Genomic DNA, 27259 nt, shown 5'->3' on the forward strand with positions numbered 1-27259 from the left:
CAGAATCTTCAATAGATCGATTTCTATATTGTACCAAGATCACTGGATGCAGGTATAGTGCAGGAATATACACAATGATTAGTCTTTAGGGTGGTTGTGTTCCGTTTGATATCCTTCTCCTATCACAGCAACTCACGAATCTCGCTGCTGTGTTTGCACATTGTTGTACTTCGCCCAGCAGATATGGGAGTTTTTTGTCATTGGTCATGTTTTCAAAATCTCCGTGTGTGGTTGTAATCTGTGGGAAGTATGTGTCTCTGATGTCTTGGTACAATGGACAGATGGTTAGGAAGTGTAGCTCGGTTTCCACTTCATTTTGTGTGCAGTGGGTGCATAGTCTGTCTTCTCTCGGGATACAGGTCTGCCTATGACGGCGGCGGTGGCTCAGGGGTAGAGTTTCCGGATGGTAACCACAAGGTCGCCAGTTCAAACCCGGGCTCCCCCAGAGTTAGTGTCGAAGTGTCCTTGAGCAAGACTCTGAACCCCTAATTGCTCACGATGTGCTGGTTGGTACCTTGCATGGTTTCCGCCGCCATTGGTGTATGAATGTGTGTGTGAATGGGTGAATGTAATGCACAATCTATGTAAAGCGCCTTGGATAAAGGCGCTATATAAATGCACCATTTACCATTTACCATTTACGACATGCACACAGATTATTTTTCCTCCCTCACTTACCATCAGCACTGCTCAGTTAAAGGACCAAAAATAAAAGGAATAAATGTGTGACAGAGCAATTCTTTCCCACACAATGCACAGAGTAATTTGTCTGGTGGTTTGAAAAGAAATTATGACGCAGATCTATGAATGGTTGGAGCAGGCTAAATCACTTCTGTCTGTCTGTCTGTCTGTCTGTCTGTCTGTCTGTCTGTCTGTCTGTCTGTCTGTCTGTCTGTCTCACCTAGTGAGCTGCCTACTGATGGCCCATAGATTGGTATTCTCACCCATGATTCAGGCCTTATTTCTGGGGACCACCATGGTCCTGGGCTGGCCCAGTCATCAGCGCTGGATGTCTGCTCTTTAGATTCAATCAGAGGACACTGCAGACCTGTTCAGTGGGAGGACATCTGATATGTTCTTCTAGGCTGTCTGAACTCCCAACGTTTAACGTTTAAAGGCCTCCAGAGCAGGGGCTCCCAAACCGGTTCAGCTTGAGACCCAAAAGAGAAATGTGGTGTCTTCCCCCGGGAATGTATTTTCACTCTAGTTTAGTAAAGGTAAAAAAACAACAATAAACTGCCAGGTGCAACAGGCTCTCGTAGCGTCCGTTTTTGTTCGTTTCCGACGTTCTTTTGTCGGTTCACTCGCGTTTTTTTGTTATGGCGTTCCTGTAGCTCCGGTTAGCTCATACCATTAGCTTCTGTTGCCACTCGCTCTGCATAGCGGCGCTCAGAGTGTGGGTTTTTTATGCCGTTCAGACTCCCATTGGCTGAGGAGTCAGACGGGAACTGCCCATAGATCCGAAGTCCCGTTAGTCGGAACATGCATTAAGGTTGGCGAACATGCACTGCTCCCGTGTTTGGGTTATGTTTAGGTTAGGGTTAGAGATAGGGATAGCAATTTCGGAACAATGAACCTTCTGACTAATTAGACTGGCATATTCACCGATACCGATATGACCCGATATGACAAATAAGGGCGGATCCGATAGTTTTCCCGATACCGATACAGTATCGGGACATCTCTACTCACGACCCTATATGTTTGGGAAGCACTGGCCTAGATCATTTTGCATTGACCTTAAACTTCAAACCCAATGTCAGGAAAGCTGTTGTTCTTTTAATTAAAGTTAGTCGGAACATCTCACCTCTGCACACTTCCTGTCACATTGTCCTTGAGTAACAAGCTGCTAATTAAAGCTCCACCTTGTTCACTTTGAACAGGATGATTTGTTATAGTTCAGTGTGAAGTATGTTTCAGTCCCTTAAGAGTGTCCGCCCTGAGCCTGGGAGTTGGAGGTTCGATACCCGGCCCGGGGGCATACCAAAGACTCCAAAAAGATACCAAAGCTTCTATAGTTAGTGCTCACTGCGTTCGCAACAAGCCACCTCACGCTACAGAAACAGGAGATAGGCTCCTGTCCCTATAATGGACTGCATGGCTCGGCAAGGCTCAATTACTTTGTTTCAGTGCCAGATGTGCCAGATATAAAGCTGGGTTTTATTCAGGTGCAATTGAGGTAAAACAAGAAAACACCTGTCACCTGATCTATAATTAGAATCGCCGGTAACACCAGCTGTTTTCTCTCCTAGTAGAGGAGTGTGTGTGTGTGTGTGTGTGTGTGTGTGTGTGTGTGTGTGTGTGTGTGTGTGTGTGTGTGTGTGTGTGTGTGTGTGTGTGTGTGTGTGTGTGTGTGTGTGTGTGTGTGTGTGTGTGTGTGTGTGTGTGTGTGTGTGTGTGTGTGTGTGTGTGTGTGTGTGTGTGTGTGTGTGTGTGTGTGTGTGTGTGTGTGTGTGTGTGTGTGCGTGCGTGCGTGCGCGCGCGCGCGCGCGCGCGCGCGCGCGCGCGCGCGCGCGCGTGCGTGCGTGCGTGCGTGCGTGCGTGCGTGCGTGCGTGCGTGCGTGCGTGCGTGCGTGCGTGCTCTCCTGGCACGGCAGCTGGTATGAGCTGCCCGGAGCGTCCACTGGACCACGACCCGTCCTGTTCATGGTGGTATAGGTCTGACTTTAACCCATTTTGGCTTGACGTCAAAATCCTGACAGTTTTCTGAAATACCTCATGTTTCTGTATCAGTGGTGCTCAATATTTCATGTCAAGGACCCCAAAAATGATATGTAATTGGCCACCAACCCCCCATCTGAAAATATGTTATTCCAGGAACCCCTCCGAAGCAAAGATTTGAGTTAAAAATGACAAAAAGAAAAGACAATAAATACTGTACAAACATAACAGCAAGACGCCCTAAAGGGTGGGGTCGCGTGCACACATTCGCCTGGGTGACGGCAGACTGCTGGGCGAGCGCTGGCGCTTTGGTATGGGGGGGGTCAGATCAACATATGGAATGAATTCTGTACTGGCCATATATGGAGTGTGTCTTGAGTGTACAGGGTTTGATGAGGTCAGAACAACATATGGAATGTCAGAACAGGTCAGCTCCATATATGGATATCCTAAGGGTTTGAGGTTTGAGGTCAGATTTAGAGTTGCTGGCCGGCTCCATATATTCAGATCTATAGGTGATGATCCAGTCTTCTCCATGTATGGCTATCCAGGGTTTGATGAGGTCAGTGTTGTGATCTTCATATATGGAGATGGCCATCTATGGAGGGTCGACCATATATGGTGGTGTGACGTGTCAGGAGCCGCAACAGGCTGACGGCCATACATGGTGGCGTGACCTGATGGACGGACGGACAGACATGTTTTTTGCAGGTTTTCATAGTACTCTGTGACCTACGGTTGCAACAATATACAGTACATACATACATACAGTATATGTCTGTCTCTCTACACTCACGTCTTGATCACTATGCCTACTGTAAATACTCTACCTGTAAGTACTCTACCTGTAAGTACTCTACCTCAACTCATCCTCTTCAAACAGGTGAACAAAGTCCATTAACCCATTTTGGACTGATGGCGATTAAAAAAAGGCTTCTAAATCCTAATAGTTTTCTGAAAAACCCATGTTTCTATGTCAGTTGTGGTCAACCTTTTTAATGTCAAGGACCCCCAGAATTATCTCTATTGGGCCACGGACCCCCATCTCAAAATATGTAGTTCCAGGGACCCCCCCCCCCCCCCCAGAAGCATATATTTTAGTTAAAAATGTTCGCTCTGAAATATATATTCAAAGATTTGCACCACATTTTCACGACTTTTCAAAAATAGCAGACCTACAACATAACATAAGCATAACATAATGCTAACACCAAAAGGGGTTCCTGCCCCAAAATGGGTTAATGGAACAGATTCAACACAACTGAATTTAAATTAAAGTCAGGTCTTATGGTGGTGTAGAGGCCAGACAGTGGCCTTGTGGTTAGAGTGTCCGCCCTGAAACTGGGAGGTCGGGGGTTCGATCCCCGGCCGGGTCATACCAAAGACCTTTTCATATCAAGGTCCATTATTCATTCAGCATTTGAGCCACGGACCACCATTGATGACATTTAGCCTCTCAGACCCAAAACTTAGACAATGTTGTTGTTGCTGTTGGGTAAGATTTTTTTAAACAAATATTTGACATTCTCTAATTTGTGTAGATTGTAAATTAAATAATACAGATGTTTTACAATGATTTAACTCTTGAGTTAAAGACCTAATATCTATAAGGGTCCATTTGGTTAGACCAACTCTCCCTCATTTACATGGGGACCACCTGGAAGCCCCTCAAGGACTGGTGGTCCCCAGACGGCTACTTTAGAGTATGGTGGAGGTATTCCCTGGCGTCCTGTCATCTACCTCTGAGGGCCTAATTGAGGCTGATAGTCACTGATTGCCCGTCGTGTGCTCAGCTCAATTACAGGTCAAGGGTCATGGGGATCTGATGTCATCCGAGGGCTGTGTACACATGCATGTCTCTCTCTCTCTCTCTCTCTCTCTCTCTCTCTCTCTCTCTCTCTCTCTCTCTCTCTCTCCCTCTCTCTCTCTAGTGCCTCTCCTCTGTTTCCAAGATACACACACATGCTTTTCAGCCTCCGCATGTGTGTGTATGTGGACGGACGGTGCGTGCCTGCAGTGCACGTAGACTAGTGTGTGTGCATGTGGACGGAGGGTGCGTGCCTGCAGTGCACGTAGACTAGTGCCTGCATGTGCCTGTGTGTGAAAGCTTATTACACAATGGAACATTTCATTCGGCGTCACCTTGTCCGATTATTACCTACCCTAACAGTACGTTTTAACAGCGCGCGACAGCCAGACACAATTTATTACCTACCCTAACAGTACGTTTTAACAGCGCGACAGCCAGACACAATTTATTACCTACCCTAACAGTACGTTTTAACAGCGCGCGACAGCCGGACACAATTTATTACCTACCCTAACAGTACGTTTTAACAGCGCGCGACAGCCAGACACAATTTATTACTTACCCTAACAGTACGTTTTAACAGCGCGACAGCCAGACACAATTTATTACCTACCCTAACAGTACGTTTTAACAGCGCGCGACAGCCAGACACAATTTATTACTTACCCTAACAGTACGTTTTAACAGCGCGCGACAGCCAGACACAATTTATTACCTACCCTAACAGTACGTTTTAACAGCGCACGACAGCCAGACACAATTTCCGGAAGTATTTGTCTATGGCAAATCATTTTGGGGGGTCCCCAAATTATTGAAAAAAAGTAAAAAATAAATAAAAGTTTGTATTGGTTGTGTGGAGGGAGGCGGGGCGGGGGTCGCGAGACATGGCCAAAGCATTTCCGGGGGGTCCCCAGCCAAAAAACGTTGAGAAACCCTGGTCTGTGGTACCCGGAGACTACCGGCGATAGCAGGCGAACAGGCGATGGTCGAAAAGTGGGGCGGAGGAACGTTGCCCAAAAATATACAAATAATTCATATTTTTGGGGCGATAACGGGCGATGTGTCGGCCGATGCTCGCCCGCTGTTTAAACGTACTGTTACACCCTAAACCTAACCCTGTGTTACCGCCCGTGTTTGGTACAGTTGTCATGGATGGCTTGGTAAAGTTTTGCAGCCGACGAGGCACTGGAGTTTTAAGAGCAGAAGTAAGCGACCTTCAACAGTACACCTCATCACTGCGTCGTGATGAGGCCGGCAGATTTTATTTTTTCAGCTTGGGGGGGGGGGGGGAGAGAGAGAGAGAGAGGGGGGGGGGGGAGAGAGAGAGAGAGAGAGAGAGAGAGGGGGGGGGGGGGAGAGAGAGGTGTACATAGCCCTCGGATGAGAGAATCTGTCTCATTTGTCACAAAAAAAGCCTACATTTCAACCTAAGAGAGGATAATAGTCCTCTGCTGTCAGTAACACTCACGGCTCACAACTTAGAAATGAAACGACTGACTTACAGAAACCGCATCGATGCGCCGAACAGTGCCGTTATTCCTTCATGTCTGCAGGGGTTTTTATTTAAGATGCCGTTTTTCAAAGCAAGCGTGGAAATTGTAACATGGTGTCGCAGTGAGGGGCACGATCTGCATTACTTTCACACTTCTTCTGCCAAGTGTGTGTGTGTGTGTGTGTGTGTGTGTGTGTGTGTGTGTGTGTGTGTGTGTGTGTGTGTGTGTGTGTGTGTGTGTGTGTGTGTGTGTGTGTGTGTGTGTGTGTGTGTGTGTGGATGGATGGGTGAGTCATAATAAAGGATAAGTCATGAAAGCAACGGTTGAAAGTGCAATCAATCTAAATGCAATCTATTTTCAGCGAAGAACACGTGAAAACTGTGGTAAATGGTAAATGGTGCATTTATATAGCGCCTTTATCCAAGGCGCTTTACATGGATTGTGCTTTACATTCACCCATTCATACACCGATGGCAGTCGGAAACCGTGCAAGGCACCAACCAGCACATCGGGAGCAATTAGGGCTTCAGTGTCTTGCTCAAGGACACTTCGACAGTAACTCTGGGGGAGCCCACAGGGTTCGAACTGGCAACCTTGCGGTTACCATCCAGGCACTCTACCCCTGAACCACCGCCGCCCCCTAGTGGTCACTCTACCCCTGAACCACGAGCCGCGGTAGGGAACAAAGAGCCAGAAGGCTATGAGAGGGTGTTCCGTTAAAAGAAGGCTATGAGAGGGTGTTCCGTTAAAACGAGTGGGATCCCTTTTCTTTCCTCCACTCGTCAAGGCCCGGAGGGTGAGAAACTACAAGCATCCAGAGGGGCTTTAACACATTTGGACCTGAGATCAGATTAAAAAAAATGTCTTCTACATCCTGACAGTTTTCTGAAAAACCTATTTTTATATCAGAGTAATGTAGTAAGAGAGCAGTGACTTGATTGATTGATTGATTGAAATATTTATTAACAGTTTGCAGAATTACAGTACACAAACTCAATACAAAGGCTGTTAACTGTCAGTGGACGACCCAATTAAGCATTACACTTGTTTACAATAGGGTCCACCATGTTCAATTCATCACAATGACACACTTTGATCTCGCCGCAAAGCGGGTGCCTATATGGGCTATAGTTCCAAACATTGCTCCTATGGCTGGAACTATTCCATTGAGATAGAATGAGCACTTCGGCATTCCATTGTTACAATGAGAGTCAACGGGAGTGTCATTACTCTCTTTTATACTACTCTGGTTTCTATGTCAGTCGTTCTTCGATTTAAAAAAAAAAATAGCAGACCTACAAGCTCGTAGCGCGCCACTCGGTGGCGCGCTATGAGCTTGTAGATCTGCTCTTTTTCAATAGCTAAAGCATAACATGATGCTAACACCAAAAGGGGTTAATCCATTTAGACCGAGACCGTCTTCTAAATCCCGACAGTTTTCTGAAAAACCTATGTTTCTATGTCACTATTTCATGTCAAGGAGCCCCAGAATTATATGAAATTGGCCGCCGATCTGCATCTCAAAATATGTTGTTCCAGGGACCCGACCCCCCCAGAAGAAAAAAAATCGCTCTGAAAGAATATATATTCAAAGATTTGCACCACATTTTCACGATTTTTCAAAAAAAATAGCAGATCTACAAGCTCGTAGCGCGGTGCCGCGCTACGAGCTTGTAGATCTGCTATTTTTCACCAGCTAAAGTGTAACATAATGCTGTAAACACCAGAAGGGGTTCCCGCCCAGAATGGCTTAAACCGTAATGTATTACCAGTGTAAAACAAGGCCGAGGGAGAACACACACCTCTCAGCCGTGCTTGAGCTCATAACTCCTGGCGGTTGGAGTCGCGGCATCGTGAAATACTTTTGGTTAAGCCATTTAGACCGCATCGGCGCCACCCTTATAGCTTTTAGCCACTTTAGCCATCATTTGATCTGCTATTCTTTGAAAACAAATCGTGCAAATGTGGCGCAAGTCTTTGAATATAATATTGAATTGAATTGAATTGAATTGAATTGAATTGAATTGAATTGAATTGAATTGAATTGAATTGAATTGAATTGAATTGAATATATTTATTCTGTCACAGTGAACGTTTATAACTCATATCTTTGCTTCTGGGGGGGTCCCTGGAACAACATATTTTCAGGGGGAGGGGGGAGGGTCCCTGGAACAACATATTTTCAGGGGGGGGTCCCTGGAACAACATATTTTCAGGGGGGGGGAGGGGGTCCCTGGAACAACATATTTTCAGGGGGAGGGGGGAGGGTCCCTGGAACAACATATTTTCAGGGGGGGGGGTCCCTGGAACAACATATTTTCAGGGGGGGGGGGGGGTCCCTGGAACAACATATTTTCAGGGGGGGGGTCCCTGGAACAACATTTGTTGGTACCTTGCACAGTGAACGTTTATAACTCATATCTTTGCTTCTGGGGGGGTCCCTGGAACAACATATTTTCAGGGGGAGGGGGGAGGGTCCCTGGAACAACATATTTTCAGGGGGGGGTCCCTGGAACAACATATTTTCAGGGGGGGGGAGGGGGTCCCTGGAACAACATATTTTCAGGGGGAGGGGGGAGGGTCCCTGGAACAACATATTTTCAGGGGGGGGGGTCCCTGGAACAACATATTTTCAGGGGGGGGGGGAGGGTCCCTGGAACAATATATTTTCAGGGGGAGGGGGGGAGGGTCCCTGGAACAACATATTTTCAGGGGGGGGAGGGGGTCCCTGGAACAACATATTTTCAGGGGGAGGGGGGGAGGGTCCCTGGAACAACATATTTTCAGGGGGGGGGGGTCCCTGGAACAACATATTTTCAGGGGGAGGGGGGGAGGGTCCCTGTAACAACATATTTTCAGGGGGGGGAGGGTCCCTGGAACAACATATTTTCAGGGGGAGGGGGGAGGGTCCCTGGAACAACATATTTTCAGGGGGGGGGGGGGTCCCTGGAACAACATATTTTCAGGGGGGGGGTCCCTGGAACAACATATTTTCAGGGGGGGGGGGGGGTCCCTGGAACAACATATTTTCAGGGGGGGGGTCCCTGGAACAACATATTTTCAGGGGGAGGGGGGGGAGGGTCCCTGGAACAACATATTTTCAGGGGGGGGGGGTCCCTGGAACAACATATTTTCAGGGGGAGGGGGGGGAGGGTCCCTGGAACAACATATTTTCAGGGGGGGGGGGGGGGTCCCTGGAACAACACATTTTCAGATGGGGGTCGGTGGCCGAATACATACGAATTCTTGGGGTCCTTGGCATGAAATAGTTTGAGAACCTGCACTGACACAGACAGAAACATAGGGTTTTTCAGAAAGCTGTCAGGATTTAGAAGACATTTGTAGAATCTGGTCTCGGGTCTAAATGGGTTAAAACAAGTCCAGAGCCGAGCCAAGGTCGCGCCGTGGGAATGAAGCATCACATGGTGCACTTTAGCGGTGATTTACAGACAGTAAAGTAGAGTTGATGCTATCACTTCATTCACTTCATTCACTTCTGTCTGAACGAAAACTTTCAAGGATTTTCCCAAGGATACATTTATCAGTGATTCTATTTCTAGGATGTTAGAGCAATTTGATGGCGAAATAAAACTTTCATCCATTGCTCATACCAAAGTATTAAGTATTTTTTTGATATAATATATATATATATATATATATATATATATATATATATATATATATATATATATGTAGCAGAGTGGCTCACAGCCTCAGCCTGATGGCCTCCAAAGTGTAATATCTCCCCCCGAGTCACAGGGATATTTATCCCTTTGGATTAGTGGTTAAGATGTTAACTTTCCATGCGGGAGACCCGGGTTCGGTTCCCGGGTGTGCAGTGGCTCAAGAGGTAGAGCAGGTCGTCCAATGATCCATGGGTCGGCGGTTCGAATCCCGGCTCCTCCTGTCTACATGTCGAAGTGTCCTTGGGCAAGACACTGAACCCCAAATTGCTCCCGATGTGCTGGTTGGTACCTTGCATGGCTTCCGCCGCAATCGGTGTATGAATGTGTGTGTGAATGGGTGAATGTAATGCACAATCTATGTAAAGCGCCTTGGATAAAGGCGCTATATAAATGCACCATTTACCAGTGACTCATACAATATTGTTGTAACCAACTAAAGGGCCTGTCTAAATTTAAGGGAACACTCAGACAATAGCCACAACTAAGCACAATTTGATCTTTTAAAAGGGGAATGCCACTCATTTTCAACATTGAACTATGTCATTATATTAGTGTCAGAGTTTGGAAGCGCTCGTTATCAGTAAAGCAACCTCCTGCTGCCTCCTGCATTATGTGCAAATTATACCACAGGTCGTTTCGAGGAAGCAATCTGATTGGTTGAAACAGCCTTCTAGCCGTGGGTTAAACCAGTACCATTCACCACCTAATCAAAACAAATAATGCAGCTGCTGTTTCTCCCAGAGCGCTAGCAAACTCGGTGGCTAGGCTAGCTAGTTTATTGGGACATTTGTGGTCGTAGTGACTACATCTGTCATTAAAAAAATATGTTTTTTCAGCTATTTTCTTAGTTTTAAGGTTAACTGTTGTATAATTGCAATATTACACTTGAGGGTGTGGTTTAATGTGATTATTGCCACTTCAGTGATGCTTGCGGAACTCACCTTTGTCTCGTTCCTGACAGCATCACTGTCGTGGCAATAATCACGTTAACCCACACCCTCTCGTGTAATATTGCTTAATTCAAAGGTGGTGCGCCTGGGCCGTTGAGTGATATTCAACATGCGCAACGAGCGCTTCCAAACTCCAACACTTTTCTTGAATTTCTTGGCAGGAAGTAGCTCATAACATGTCTACGGTGGATTGTTATGAAACAAACACTTTTCAGATAGAAAGGGATAATACAAGCATAATACAATCAGATATAGGACTTGTTCGGATGAATGTCAATGGGAAATTGCACCTACAGTAGTTACCACCTTGCTGGCAAGATGGGTCCATTTGGTTACCGACTCTCCATCATTTAAGCTGGGGGACCGCCTGGAACGCCCCTCAAGGACCCCCCAGGTGGTCCCCTCCACTGACGTTGTGGTTGCCATGTTGTCTGGTGTGTGTATAGGCACACACACACATTCCCACAGACACTGACGTTGTGGTTGCCATGTTGTCTGGTGTGTGTTTAGGCACACACACATTCCCACAGACACTGACGTTGTGGTTGCCATGTTGTCTGGTGTGTATAGGCACACACACATTCCCACAGACACTGACGTTGTGGTTGTCATGTTGTTGTCTCCATAGCGACAGCATGCCAAAGCGGATCGCCCTGATCTGCTTCCTGTCTCTGGTCATGCTGATGAGCATCCTGGGAAACCTGCTGGTGATGACGGCCGTCTGCAAGGACCGCCAGCTCAGGTACCTGTCTGTCTGTCTGTCTGTCTGTCTGTCTGTCTGTCTGTCTGTCTGTCTGTCTGTCTGTCTGTCTGTCTGTCTGTCTGTCTGTCTGTCTGCCTGCCTGCCTGCCTGCCTGCCTGCCTGTTGCATGTTTGTGTGTGTGCGTGTACACCTAACCTGTGCCACCCGTCCGCCCGCACTCTACGATGCACGTTTCATTTCCGGGTTATTCAGTGAGGGGGGGGGGGGGGGGAGGCTCCCACTTAGCTCTGGTTAGAAGCAGTTACATGACCGCAGCGATGTTCACAAATGAGACAAATGATTTACGATCGTCGGGATGAGCGACGGCTCGAAGCTTTAGAGATACATTAAGGCTTTGAAAATCCTGTTATAATGGAGGCTCAATGGAGCTGGATTTAAAAATCCCATAGCTGGTGAGGACGGAGGCTCTCCATAGCAACCGGAGCAAACTGCCGGTCGCCGCTTTCAGATCTGGAGTATACGGTTGTCTACGGACATGTACGTAGTTAGCACCTTTAGTACCTTTAGCCTAGGGCTAGGATTATAATCATAGATAGCAGAGGAAAAGTTAATAGCATCGGTGTGCTGCGTGGGTTCGTGCTGTGCATGTGTGGGTTTGTGGCGTGTGCGCATGTATGCGTGCGTGCGTGCGTGCGTGCGTGTGTGCACAGAGTGAGTGTGTGACAGGCTGTGAAGAAGAATGCATGAAGGACAAAAGAGGAGAAACACGTGTAAAGGTTAATGTGTCATCCCGGGGCTCGGGGGGACATTTCATCGGCAGGGAAACGCTGTCTGTCATTGCCATGATTCATTCCATTCTGTTTGTATCCCATCCTCCGTGGGCCCACCCCGGACGACTCTGTCTGTCTGGCTGGCACGTGAGCTCACAAGGTGACCTGTCATCACTTGACTGTGTGTGTGTGTGTGTGTGTGTGTGTGTGTGTGTGTGTGTGTGTGTGTGTGTGTGTGTGTGTGTGTGTGTGTGTGTGTGTGTGTGTGTGTGTGTGTGTGTGTGTGTGTGTGTGTGTGTGTGGACACAGGTCAGGGAAAAAGTGAGAAAAACACACACTGGCACACAGAAAGGTGTCAGCACACACACTCTCTCACACACACACACACACACACACACACACACACACACTCATGCAGTGGCACACAGGAATGTGTCAGCGTGGACTCTCCCACACAAATCGGGGTGGTCCATCCACACACACACACACACACGGTCGAGGTGGTGACACACACACACACACACACACACACACACACACATCGACCGTGTGTGTGTGTGTGTGTGTGTGTGTGTGTGTGTGTGTGTGTGTGTGTGTGTGTGTGTGTGTGTGTGTGTGTGTGTGTGTGTGTGTGTGTGTGTGTGTGTGTGTGTGTGTGTGTGTGTGTGTGTGTGTGTGTGTGTGTGTGTGTGTGTGTGTGTGTGTGTGGCAGTGTGCTTGACAAAGAACAGAACTGTGGAAGTCTTATTAACCCTTTATCGCTGCATGTTGTTGCTATGGCAACATTTTCACTACATTTCCCAGAAATGCAGGAAAGGAAAACTACATCTAATGACTCTAATAATAATTATATCTGAAACACTGATTTCACAGTCTTCCGTCTTCTTTACCCGTCACGCACGCACGCACGCACGCACTGCTGAAGTACAAGTACAATATTTGCCTCTGGGATGTAGAACAGTGGTTCCCAAAGTGGGGTCCGGGGACCCCCAGGTGTCCTTGAGGGAGTTCAAGGGGGTCCCCAGCTGAATGATAGTTTGGAACCAAATGGACCCTTATGGGTCTGTAACTCTGAGAGTGTACAAATATAACCAAATGGACGTTATATTTGTACACTCTCAGAGTTAAACACACAGAGTTAACATTGATTTTACAATATAAATTGGGGGTCCCAGAGATAGTAATGCCATTAAAAGGGGGTCTGTAGACTATAATGCATGTCAAACTGGGGGTCCTTGAAATTAAACAGGTTGAGAATCACTAGAGCTGTAAAAACCTTCTCTTATGGGGGTCCCTGGCATATATTTTCAAATGGGGGTCCGCGGGGCTAATAAGTGTCAATTTGGGGGTCCTTGACATGAAAAAGTTTGGCAACCACTGATGTAGAAGTTAAAGTACTGGGAATCGGAAATACTCAATTAAAGTACAAATACTTCAAATTGTACAGTACTTAATAAATAATGTATGCTTTGCTACTGGTAAAGAAAGAAAAGGCAGGGGTAAGAGGGCACTTTTTGGCCCAAAATAGCTGATCTCCAAGCTCTCAACGCGTCGCAACGCGACGCGTTGAGAGCTTGGAGATCTGCTATTTTCGGGGCGCAACCCTGCACTCTTTTGGAGATGCAGGTGTAACGACATAACCTGACTCCGCCAGATGGGGCAGCAGAGAGTACACTGGGTTCCCCCCTCCTGCTCCCATCAGGGAACTCTCAGGCAGACTTGATGCCCAGCCACAAAACGGCCTGGCCAATCAGCAGCAGCTTCTAGCAACTTCTAGCAGCAGCTTCTAGCTTCTAGCTGCTGCTGATTGGCCAGGCCGTTTTGTGGCCGGGCATCAAGTCTGCCTGAGAGTTCCCAGATGGGAGCAGGAGGGGGGAACACAGTGTACTCTCTGCTGCCCCATCTGGCGGAGTCAGGTTAGTAACGACATGGATTTAGAAGCAAATTTGTTCAATGCAAAATGCTGCGTTCAAGTTCAGGAGACTGCGGGGGAAAAAAAATAATTCTCCTGAATGCTGCCTTCCGGTCTGGCATGGAAAGGAGAGGAGGGCATTTGCATTTCTTTTCACCATAGTAAATGCTGCATTCGTGGTCTGGAGAGAGCAGTTGTTTTACAGACGGGTAAAGGGCAAGGGGGCTGTCTACTAGACCTGTAACGTCGGCCACCCGCCTACAGTACTTGGGAACGATGCAATTTGGGAACCTAATAATACCCGTTGTCATTGCAACCATTTTAACTATCTGTCTGTGTCCCACATGGATAACTCTCTGTCTGTCTGCCTGTGCCTGAAGAGTTGGCTGAGGCAAAGGCTGGAAATTGCACAGGTGGTGAGGGGATTTAGGCTGATTAGGCCCACTGGCAGAGCCTGACCAGAGCCTTTTGTGGTGGTTCTGGAGAACCGTGGGTCCGACCGGTTGAAGTCGGTGGGGCGAACGGTTCTCGAGTTACGTGCATTACAACCGTACACACACACACACACACACACACACACACACACACACACACACACACAGACGCACACAGAGACGTGACGCATTTATACGTGCACGTCCCTGAATGTCTCATTGTATTGAGAACGCTGTCGCCCCCCCCCTCTCTCTCTCTCTCATATTAGCAGGCAACAGTGCAGTGTTATCTCTCTCTCTCCGTTTCTGGCACAACAGCGCCACTTTTGGTACTCATTGGTACTGGTCACACACAAACATAGTCACTTGAACACGGACGTTGCTGTTCCTTGGAGTGGTTGTACCACTCAAAAAAAGCATTTTAGACAGCTACTAGACTTTTTAGACAGCTGTACTGCAACGATTGTGTGAATGGAGTAAAGAACCACAAACTTGGCCACTTCTCACGATAACATCAGACAGCATGTGATGCTCACCACCCAGGAAGCAGCGAGCAGCCATTCAGCTGAGCTGAGCGGCCGCTCGCTCGGTGGGTCGGGCTCCCTATTGAAGCCCTCCCTCTCCCTCCTGGCCGTCTATAAATAGCATCCAGTGTCAGGGGATTGGTGGAAGGTCCTCCTTCCATCTTGCCTGTCATAAACAGACCATTAAACCCTGTTAGTGTGTGGAGACAAACAGCTGTCTGCTCAACCAGGACATAGATCAGAGCAACACGGAAGAATTATCTGCATGCGTGTGAGCGTGGATGCATGCACGCTCACACGCATGTGTGCATGCATGCACGCTCACACGCATGTGTGCATGCATGCACGCTCACACGCATGCGTGCGTGCATGCACGCTCACACGCATGCGTGCATGCGCTCACGCGGCGGAGCCTGTCAGCAGGGAGTTTTGGGCGGGAGGACCTCCCGGACCCTCCCGGTGGTGGCTCCTGACTGGCAGGTGGAGGAATTAAATTTGTACGACGAATAAATTGGGTAGGAAAATGAGGTAAAGAAGTAACTAGCTCATTGGCTGCCAGAGTTAACACTCGTTAAAACATCGTCTATAGCTTGCTCATCGCTTGCAGCGATTCAGAGCGTTTTCACTAACCTTTGAAAAGTCATCGAATATTTTACTTCACAACCATCCGCCCATCCGCCCATCGCTTTGCAAGACGCAGTGGAGTCTTGTGGAGTCGGGGAAATGTCACGATAATCTACTATTTCCACTAAAGAGTGGGAAGCTGAGGGGAGAAACTATAGTATAGTATATAATTGAACACAACATGGTGCCTAATCCTCTTCACTGAGCTCAAAGGACAGAGCCAGCCGCCATACAATGTACTGCTCTGTTGCCCTGTCACTTTGAATGATGTGCACGTTCAAAGCGTATATCTAAAAGGAGGCACAGCAGGAAGATGAGGTTGAAAGGAGGGGAGGGGTCTAGAGAGAACAGGATATCTGTATTACCTTTTTTCCATTTTTATGTAAATCGTAAACGGTGCATTTATATATAGCACTTTTATCCAAAGCGCTTTACATATAGATTGTGCATTGCGCTCACCCCTTCAGGCGCACACGCACGCGCACACGCACACACACACTGTTAAGGCAGTCTGTAGGACAACATGCTCAGAAGGGCAATACATTAATAATGAGGCAACACAATAATTCAGAGTTTGGAAGTATATGGATTTTACTCGAGTAAAGGAGCCGACCGAGACTTACATGACCTGTCATGACCAGTCTGACTCAAGGAACAGCAACAGGATCACAGCCTTTATAGCTTTCAGCAGCCAACCCCCAACTCTATAGCCTCAAGACATGAGCCTATTGGTTCACAACTCTATAGCCTCAAGACATGAGCCTATAGGTTCACAACTCTATAGCCTCAAGACACAAGCCTATAGGTTCACAACTCTATAGCCTCAAGACATGAGCCTATAGATTCACAACTCTATAGCCTCAAGACATGAGCCTATAGGTTCACAACTCTATAGCCTCAAGACATGAGCCTATAGATTCACAACTCTATAGCCTCAAGACACGAGCCTATAGGTTCACAACTCTATAGCCTCAAGACATGAGCCTATAGATTCACAACTCTATAGCCTCAAGACATGAGCCTATAGATTCACAACTCTATAGCCTCAAGACATGAGCCTATAGGTTCACAAATGGCACAGTAACAGAGTGAAACAAAAACACCACCACAGCGGTGTGACAGATGAGATAATCTCACAGGAAATGGCTGTAGTGCAACCTACAGAGAAAAGTTACAAAGATACTCTTTATAAAGGGGTGTTATTAAATTATGTTTACATTGAAATTGCTATGACAACACACACACACACACACACTCATACACCGATGGCGGAAGAAACCGCTGAAACCGGGGTTCAGCGTCTTGCTCAAGGACACTTGGACTCTAACTCTGGGGGAGCCTGGGATTAAACCTCATGGTTCCCCATCTGGTTGCTCTTATCGGCCACTCTATTCCTGAGCCACCGCCGCCCCCAGGAAAGAAGACAGTAAAGGACTTCTGGCTGCATCGGAGGTGCTATACAAATAGAGTTGTTATTGGTAGTAGTATTTCCTGTCAGCAGCCCCCTTTCAATCCTCTCCCACGTAAACAAAACCAGCCTTTTTCAAGGGATATTGTCCCACCTCTCTGGCCCTCCTCTCTGTCTTTCCCTGCTGCTCATTCACCCGTTTATTGCATCCCGGCTCGCCGTACCGTACCACTGCAGCAGCATCCTTCATAACATCACCTCTAAAGTCCTCCCGTAAAGTCCAACATGTTCTTAGAATTCAGCTGCTCACTTATTTCTCTCCGGTACCGGCTCCAGAGACCACATCAAATCACACCACTCCTTTGAGATATATCACTGTGGCTCTCTCTGTAAAACGAAGAAAGAACTCATCAACTATACCTTCGAGGCACTTCAAGTGACCTCTAGCTCCTCACTATACCTCTCCAAACTCCTCCGACAGACCGACACCGTGTCCCCGAGCTCCCGATCCCTCAGGTCTGGTGATGATGATGCCAACCTCCTCCTGGCAAAGTAAAAAGATCAGTTGAAACACTTATATAAAAAAAAGAAGAAGATGAGTTCAAACACTTGTAGGACCACGTCTATAACCAGTGTTGATGATTCCGTCATCTAAAACTATGACTAAAATGTGTGTTGACTTTTTCCCGAGTCACTCTTTTAAAAACACATTTCTATGCCAAAGATGTGTGCTGCTTAGATCGACTTGTTTACCAGCAGACTACAAATTCGGTTCTAATGTACTGTTGTTTCTGTTGTTTCTGATGTTTCTGATGTGTTTGATGTGTTTGATGTTTGCGACCTGTCTGTAAAGCACTTTGTAACCACATGTTTGGAAAGGTGCTATATAGATAAAAATTAATTCATTTTCAATTTCTGCTCCCTCCTTGTGTAACACGCTCCCTTGACCACATCAAAGAGGCCCCCATCCTCTCTCACACTTCAAAAACTGTCCTTTTTGAAGTCATGCAGCCGAGCATCAGTGGACAGTAGAACGCCGAAGTCCTGACGTCACTCGCTCATCCCCTCGATTTCCCCTGGTTCACGGAAGTCATTTCTCTATGGAGAATAACATGGGGTCATCTTAAAATCGTTTCATATAAACAAGCTGTCTCGGTGTTATTGCCAGGGAGGTGTCTCTGTATCGTATTATTGAGTGGTGCAACCACTCCAAGGAACAGCAATGTCCGTGTTAACCTATGTTTGTGTGTGACTCATGTGTGACTCATGAGTGCCAGTAGGGGCGCTGTTGTGCCAGAAACAGAGAGAGAGAGATAGTCAGGGAGTTGCCTGCTAATGAGAGAGAGAGAGAGAGAGAGAGAGAGAGAGAGAGAGAGAGAGAGAGAGAGAGAGAGAGAGAGAGAGAGAGAGAGAGAGAGAGAGAGAGAGAGAGAGAGAGAGAGAGAGAGAGAGAGAGAGAGAGAGAGAGAGAGAGAGAGAGAGAGAGAGAGAGAGAGAGAGAGAGAGAGAGAGAGAGAGAGAGAGAGGGTGGGGGGGGGGAGTTGCACCACTCAGTTCACACAGGTGTGATTTTATATTAAAGTATGTTTCTAGCGAAAATGTAACTAATTCAGTAGCAGTAACATTAGCGTTTTCTCACAATCAGGTGACTCTTCATATCCATATGAGTGAAATGGCCGGGATGACATGTTCTTATATGAGGCGATCTAAAATCCCTCTATGTGGATTACAATGCAAATAAAAACTACATGAACCCGTGGATTTGCACCCTCTACCGATATTGACGACAGTGCTCTATGTTCCTGATCGCCTGAACGACGCTGGGAGCGAATGTGAGGTCTAATTCTGCTACTGATGGGTAGATCATCCACAAGCTCATCCCAAAGATAATATGTAGGTTTGTGATTGCACATACCAAAGCCCATCTCAAAGATAATATGTAGGTTTGTGATTGCACATACCAAAGCCCATCTCAAAGATAACGAGGTAAATTTAGTTTAATTAACACTAGCATCTCTGAACTCAACTCACCTATTACTGCTCTGACGGCTAACGGTCATGATGACCGTGTTTTTCGTGCAATTCCATTGTAATGCTCTAATGCTCTTCACACCTCTCCCCCCGTGGCGGGGGGGGTTGACGACTTGCCATTGTCTTCAAAATGTCACATTCCAACTAGCTTGGCAGGTCCGGGTGTACGTCAGCTGGGATGAGGATCAGCGTCTCCAAATCTGAGGCCATGGTTCTCAGCAGGAAACCGGTGGATTGTGTAGTCCGGGTAGGGAATGAGGCATTACCCCAGGTGAAGGAGTTCAAGTATCTCGGGGTCTTGTTCACGAGTGAGGGGAGGACGGAGAAGGAGATCAGTGAGGGGAGGACGGAGAAGGAGATCAGTGAGGGGAGGACGGAGAAGGAGATCAGTGAGGGGAGGACGGAGAAGGAGATCAGCCGGAGAATCGGAGCGGTAGGGGCGGTATTACAGTCACTGTACCGCACTGTTGTGACGAAAAGAGAGTTGAGCCAGAAGGCAATTCGTTCCTACTCTCACCTATGGTCATGAAGTGTTCCTACTCTCACCTATGGTCATGAAGTGTTCCTACTCTCACCTATGGTCATGAAGTGTTCCTACTCTCACCTATGGTCATGAAGTGTTCCTACTCTCACCTATGGTCATGAAGTGTTCCTACTCTCACCTATGGTCATGAAGTGTTCCTACTCTCACCTATGGTCATGAAGTGTTCCTACTCTCACCTATGGTCATGTAGTGTTCCTACTCTCACCTATGGTCATGAAGTGTTCCTACTCTCACCTATGGTCATGTAGTGTTCCTACTCTCACCTATGGTCATGAAGTGTTCCTACTCTCACCTATGGTCATGAAGTGTTCCTACTCTCACCTATGGTCATGAAGTGTTCCTACTCTCACCTATGGTCATGAAGTGTTCCTACTCTCACCTATGGTCATGAAGTGTTCCTACTCTCACCTATGGTCATGAAGTGTTCCTACTCTCACCTATGGTCATGAAGTGTTCCTACTCTCACCTATGGTCATGAAGTGTTCCTACTCTCACCTATGGTCATGAAGTGTTCCTACTCTCACCTATGGTCATGAAGTGTTCCTACTCTCACCTATGGTCATGAAGTGTTCCTACTCTCACCTATGGTCATTAAGTGTTCCTACTCTCACCTATGGTCATGTAGTGTTCCTACTCTCACCTATGGTCATGAAGTGTTCCTACTCTCACCTATGGTCATGTAGTGTTCCTACTCTCACCTATGGTCATGAAGTGTTCCTACTCTCACCTATGGTCATGTAGTGTTCCTACTCTCACCTATGGTCATGAAGTGTTCCTACTCTCACCTATGGTCATGAAGTGTTCCTACTCTCACCTATGGTCATGAAGTGTTCCTACTCTCACCTATGGTCATGAAGTGTTCCTACTCTCACCTATGGTCATGAAGTGTTCCTTCTCTCACCTATGGTCATGAAGTGTTCCTTCTCTCACCTATGGTCATGAAGTGTTCCTACTCTCACCTATGGTCATGAAGTGTTCCTACTCTCACCTATGGTCATGAAGTGTTCTTACTCTCACCTATGGTCATGAAGTGTTCCTACTCTCACCTATGGTCATGAAGTGTTCCTTCTCTCACCTATGGTCATGAAGTGTTCCTACTCTCACCTATGGTCATGAAGTGTTCCTACTCTCACCTATGGTCATGAAGTGTTCCTACTCTCACCTATGGTCATGAAGTGTTCCTACTCTCACCTATGGTCATGAAGTGTTCCTACTCTCACCTATGGTCATGAAGTGTTCTTACTCTCACCTATGGTCATGAAGTGTTCCTACTCTCACCTATGGTCATGAAGTGTTCCTACTCTCACCTATGGTCATGAAGTGTTCCTACTCTCACCTATGGTCATGAAGTGTTCTTACTCTCACCTATAGTCATGAAGTGTTCCTACTCTCACCTATGGTCATGAAGTGTTCTTACTCTCACCTATAGTCATGAAGTGTTCCTACTCTCACCTATGGTCATGAAGTGTTCCTACTCTCACCTATGGTCATGAAGTAGTCCTACTCTCACCTATGGGCATGAAGTGTTCCTACTCTCACCTATGGTCATGAAGTAGTCCTACTCTCACCTATGGGCATGAAGTGTTCCTACTCTCACCTATGGTCATGAAGTGTTCCTACTCTCACCTATGGTCATGAAGTGTTCCTACTCTCACCTATGGTCATGAAGTGTTCCTACTCTCACCTATGGTCATGAAGTGTTCCTACTCTCTCCTATGGTCATGAAGTGTGGGTCATGACCGAAAGAATAAGGTTGTGAATATAAGCGGCCGAAATTAGTTTTTTTCGACGGGTGGCTGGCATCTCCCTTAGAGATAGGGTGAGAAGATCAGTCACACAAGAGAGACTCTGAGTAGAATCGCTGCTTCTTCGCCTGGATGGAGCCAGCTTAGGTGGTTCGGGCATCTGGTTAGGATGCCTCTTGGGCGTCTCCCTAGGGAGGTGCATGAGGCACGTCCCACTGGGAGGAGACCACGGTGGGCAGACCAAGGCGCAGTTGGAGGAAACACATCGACTCACTGGCCTTGGAACGTCTCGGGATCCCCCAGGAGGAAGTCACTAATGTTGCTCTGGAGAGGGACGTCTGGAACACTCTGGTTGCCCCCGCGACACGACTACGGATAAGCGGTTGAAGATGGATGGATGGATGTATTGTGTGTCTATACTGTGTGTATGTAAATGCCTCACTCTGTTTAGTACCTTGCTAGCTTGCAGACTGGTTGTCTGAGATGCCTGTCCACTGTCCAGTCTGTTAGTCAGAATGCTGGATTCTGCTGGCTTACTACTTGGCTTGCTCTGCCTCTGGGCCTTGTTTTACCATCTCTTTGCTGTCTGTAATGCAGGCAATGCCTCCAACTGACAGCTCGCTTGACCCTACGGTCTTGTTGCAGTGTTTTGCTAGCTCTTAAATACGGAGTCCAGATTTCTGCACTTTGTCACGGACCCTGCCCCACACACACACACACACACACACACACACACACACACACACACACACACACACACACATGACATTCTCTACAGCTAGCTAGCGTGCGTGCGTGCGTGCGTGCGTGCGTGCGTGCGTGCGTGCGACTGTATAATGTTTAATATGCAGTGTTTAATGGCCTATTCTCAGAACAGCTGCTTAATTAATAACTCCATTGATGTACTCACAAACCTATCGATCATAAACCCAGTCTCTGCTGTGTGCACGCACACTTTGACCCATTGGGTCTTTCAATTGATCTGTGAAATGAAGGTTGTTTAGATTTAATTGGAAATAATGTTCTGGGTGGTTAATAATAACACATTATTATGTGATGTGACGGACTCAGTATACATCATCTTGAGAACAATGCATTCTGACGACCATGAATCGAAACCCTATGCAAATCCCAGAGCCTGCAGCTCTCCCTTCACACACTTTACAACACAAATGTATCAAGTTACACTGCGCAAAAAGCATGGAATACGGATGTGTATATTACAGGAAACTCCCGGTAAACTTTCCAACAAACTCCGGTAAACTCCCGAATTGTACCATCACACCTGTATATGAATACGAGACTGCTCGCCCCTTTACCAACTCGCCCCGGGCGTACAGCCGGCGGAACAGCGCGGCCTGGTATTCCTAAAGTAATCTAAGTAAATTATGCTTAAACGGTTAAACCTAACCTTATTCCTAAACCTATAACCCCAGTAAAACTATGCCTAAACCTAACCCTATTCCTAAACTTAACCCCAGTAAAACTATGCCTAACCCTAAACTTATTTCTAACCTTATTCTCAGTAAAACAAAATAAAGAATGCAAGAACCGCCGCACCGAGCTGTCGGCGTGACGTCGGCGGAAAAAAGCTGGGGCGAGATAGAATTGGGGCGACCTGACCTGTTACCCTGTATATTACCGTATATTAGCTGTATATGTACCATCACACCTGTATATTACCGTATATTAGCTGTATATGTACCATATCACACCTGTATATTACCGTATATTAGCTGTATATGTACCATCACACCTGTATATTACCGTATATTAGCTGTATATGTACCATCACACCTGTATATTACCGTATATTAACTGTATATGCTGCTAAACTTGAGGTTTACGGGCAAAATACAGTGCCCATAATTGCCCGTTAACTCCTCTTTTCACGCAGTGTTAATGACTCGGATATTAAATATATCAGATATCAAGTTAAAAACAGCTATCTGTTGGAATGAAAACCTTCAAACTGCCGTTCCACAATATTGACGACTCGAAGGCCTTTTTTTCCAGCCCCAGTCACATATTTCTGCTTTACAGGGACTTTTTAAGTTTTTCCTACCCTCAAAGCTGTTTTTACTATTATAGTGTAGGAAATGTAGCATATGATATGATAAGATAAGATTCCATTTAAATTAATCTGTTCTATCTTAACCCATTTTGACCTGAGATCAGATTCTAAAAATGTCTTCTACATCCTGACAGTTTTCTGAAAAAACTATGTTTCTATGTCAGTCGTTCTTCGATTTTTCAAAAATAGCAGACCTACAAGTTCGTAGCTTGTAGATCTGCTATTTTTCAATAGCTAACGCATAACATAATGCTAACACCAAAAGGGGTTCCCGCCCAGAATGGGTTAATAGAGTCAATGTGGAGTCAGTGTGACCTGAATTCCTGGCAACCCTATTAACTGAGATGAAGAAAACTGCCATGTTCATATTTGAAAGAGACTCATTTGCATGTACAAGGCACATATATTAAAGGTAGATCTGTGCTCAATTATAGTGATTACTTATTTGCAATTTGCATATAGCTTCTATGTATACAGTAAACCAACAGTAATATCATTTCCCAGCTTGCATCTTCATTTCCCTTTCATATCGCTTCTAGAACTAATCATTTAGTTTCACCACAGAATCTGAATCAGCTTTATTGTCACATTGGCCACGTTTACATGAGGTCTTTCAACCCCTCTTAATTCCGAATAGAAGTTAAATCCTATTAAACGTTGTCATGTAAACACCTACAAAAACTTAAATCCGAATGAAAATGCTCGATGCGATTTAAAAACGATTCCGATGTCACTGGCCGGATTATTCCGATGTTCAATGCGATTGAAAGGAAATTGGACTCATGTATACACTGCTTCGGATGTAAGTTCATTTTGGTCTTTCTGAGCATGCTCATTTCCAAGGCGCTCCAACTCCAAGGCGCTCATATCCAAGGCGCGCCGAGGAGTTTGCACATAGAGCGCGTTATTTCGTGCATTTTGCAGATCCGAAATCCACAAAAAAAACGTGGAGCAGCAGTGATGATGATCCCCCTGATCTGTGAGTGTTCAAAGATCCAACCGTCCCGAGTTGATGATTTTCAAACATGTTTGATATAGGTTATATAGCCAGCCTATATATATGTATCTGGATTGCTTAATGCTACTGTAGGCTACCGTGCATCGGGGGACTCACAGAAAGACGGAGGAGAGAGAGGACGAAATGCCGTCAGTCCGCTGTTCAGTAATCTCTCTCTCTCACACACACACACACACACACACACACACACACACACACACACACACACACACATTGTATTAAACATCCAATTTATTCTCTGGTAGCCTACTTTGCCCGGAATATATTATGCCATAATGATGCGGCGATGGTGTATCGTGCAGATATATATGCTATGCATTATATGCTTTATGCGATGTACAAGACCACAGATGGAACACGTTGTCAGCCTGTAGATCAGCGCTTACTTACACAATGTACGTGCATTGTGCAAAGACGAATCACAAATAAACCCAATAGCCTTGTGAGGCGCACAGCGAAAAGTTGATAAATGCTCCGTGTGTGTGGTTGCAACCGTGTGTGTGTGTGTGTGTGTGTGTGTGTGTGTGTGTGTGTTCAACAGTCTCTCTCTCTCGCTCCCTCTCTCTCTCTCTCTCTCTCTCTCTCTCTCTCTCTAATAAAGTACAAATAAAAACGAGATGATCACCTTCCCAGCGGAGAAGGGGAGCCGCAGCGGGTGGGGAAAAAGATCACATCTCCATGTAAACAATCATTCGGAATGACCATATGTAAACTCGCAGCAAAAAAAATTACTTCCGAAATATTTTATTCGGAAGTATTTATTCGGAATGATCAGCCTGCATGTAACTGCGGCCATTGTCACATCACAGTTTTACAATTTATAAAAGTGCATAGATCCCAAAAAACGAAGTTTGAGCAAAGCTTTTTTTTCTCAGCATTGAGTGCCGTGCTATGACCTTTTTAGAAAAAAATCATGAAAATGCTGCGCAAATCTTGAAATTTAACATTTTCAGATGGAGGTCGGCAGCCAAATATAATTTTTGGGGTCCTTGACATGAAAAGGTTTCAGGACCACTGATATAGAAACTGTCAGGATTTAGAATACTTTTTTCTTTTTTTCTTTTTTAAGAATCGGCATCTGGCCTCATTGCCAATAGTGCTCATCATCATTAAGGATTTGAATGGGTGACTGTTAGTACCTCTGCTCCTAATAACAGACCTCGCCCTCTCTCTCGCCCTCTCTCTCTCTCCCCGTTCAGGAAGATCAAGACCAACTACTTCATCGTGTCGCTGGCGTTCGCTGACCTGCTGGTGTCCGTGCTGGTGATGCCGTTCGGCGCCATCGAGCTGGTCCACCAGCACTGGATCTACGGAGACACGTTCTGTCTGGTCCGAACCTCCCTGGACGTGCTGCTCACTACGGCCTCCATCCTGCATCTCTGCTGCATCGCACTCGACAGGTAACTGTTCACTAGGGCCTGCATCTCTGCTGCATCGCTCTCGACAGGTAACTGTTCACTAGGGCCTCCATCCTGCATCTCTGCTGCATCGCACTCGACAGGTATACCCACCCATGCCTGTATGTGTGTGTGTGCCAGAGATGGCGACTCGAGTCAAAGACTCTAGTCGCCACAAGTTGATTGATTGATTGAAACCTTTATTTCAGGGGAATCCAATTGAGACCAAGGTCTCTTTTTCAATGGCGCCCTGTATACAAACACAGAACATTTACAGCAATGATTTTACATACATGACGACAAACATGATACAAAAAGATATAATACTAAAACACACATACACCAGAAAACAGAAACCGAATCAGAATCTTAAAAACACATATTACAAAAAGCAGGTGCATACGCCTTCTTCTAGTGTGAGGTCAGTTAAAAATCTTTTAAAAATAGCATATGAAACAAGGACATCCAGCTTCAACTTGTTTTGACAGATATTCCATAGACGTGGAGCATGCACCCTGAAGGCAGTATCTCCCAGTTTAGAAGAGGTTTTTGGTACCTTCAACAGAAGCCTATCTTGAGATCTGGTACCATAACTTGAGGTATTGGGTTCTAGCAGCTTTGTCAAATACAGGGGTAGTTTGCCAAGTAGTGCTTTGTAAGTGAACAGGGTGAGACTCGACTTGGACTCGCCACCGCAGAGACTCCAGAATCGACTCGGACTCGAGACTCGACTCAGACTCGACCCCCAAAGACTACAGACTCGGACTCGAGCTCAGAGACTCGTGCAGGGCATCTTGTGCGTGTGCGTGTGCGCGTGCGTGCGTGCGTGCTCCTCATCCTTCAGGCACACATAGTGTACTAGCCCACTGAGCGCGCGCTCAGTCAGAGGGGTCGCTCACAGCAGAATATGGAGTAAGGGTCTCAGCTACAGAGCTAATGTATCACCCTGCTGCGCTTTGGGGAAATGGGGTGGGCCGGTCAAGCCATGACAAGTGACACAGAATGATGTCATGTGATGTGCTAAAATGATCTGCATTATAGCGAGCCCTTTTGACAACTTGTTTGACAAGGTGTCAAGACATGTCTGTCATTAGTCCGCTTTATTTTCTTTATTTTCTTTTTTTTTTGGAGGGGTGGGGGGGGGGGAGTGGCGGTACACATCTGGTTTTAAATTGCTGTCAGATATTGCAGTGGTGTTCAACCTTTTTTCACATCAAGGCCCATTATTTATGTATTCAGCGTTTGAGCCACGGACCACCATTTGAGGACATTTAGCCTCTCAGACCCAGAACCACCATTTGAGGACATTTAGCCTCTCAGACCCAGGACCACCATTTGAGGACATTTAGCCTCTCAGACCCAGGACCACCATTTGAGGACATTTAGCCTCTCAGACCCAGGACCACCATTTGAGGACATTTAGCCTCTCAGACCCAGAACCACCATTTGATGACATTTAGCCTCTCAGACCCAGA

At 46.4% G+C, this 27259-nt stretch overlaps 1 protein-coding gene across 1 annotated transcript in view; it reads left to right on the forward strand.

The window, feature by feature from the left end:
- htr4 (5-hydroxytryptamine receptor 4) overlaps positions 1-27259 on the forward strand; it is a 231977-nt gene that overhangs the window by 111698 nt on the left and 93020 nt on the right. The window contains exons 3-4 of the mRNA XM_079529534.1: positions 11229-11342; positions 25587-25787. Of these exons, the coding sequence (XP_079385660.1) occupies positions 11229-11342; positions 25587-25787 (315 nt within the window). The remainder of the gene's footprint in view (positions 1-11228; positions 11343-25586; positions 25788-27259) is intronic.

The sequence above is a fragment of the Electrona antarctica genome (assembly GCF_951216825.1).
Source record: "Electrona antarctica genome assembly, chromosome: 19".
NCBI classification, from domain to species: Eukaryota; Metazoa; Chordata; class Actinopteri; order Myctophiformes; family Myctophidae; genus Electrona; species Electrona antarctica.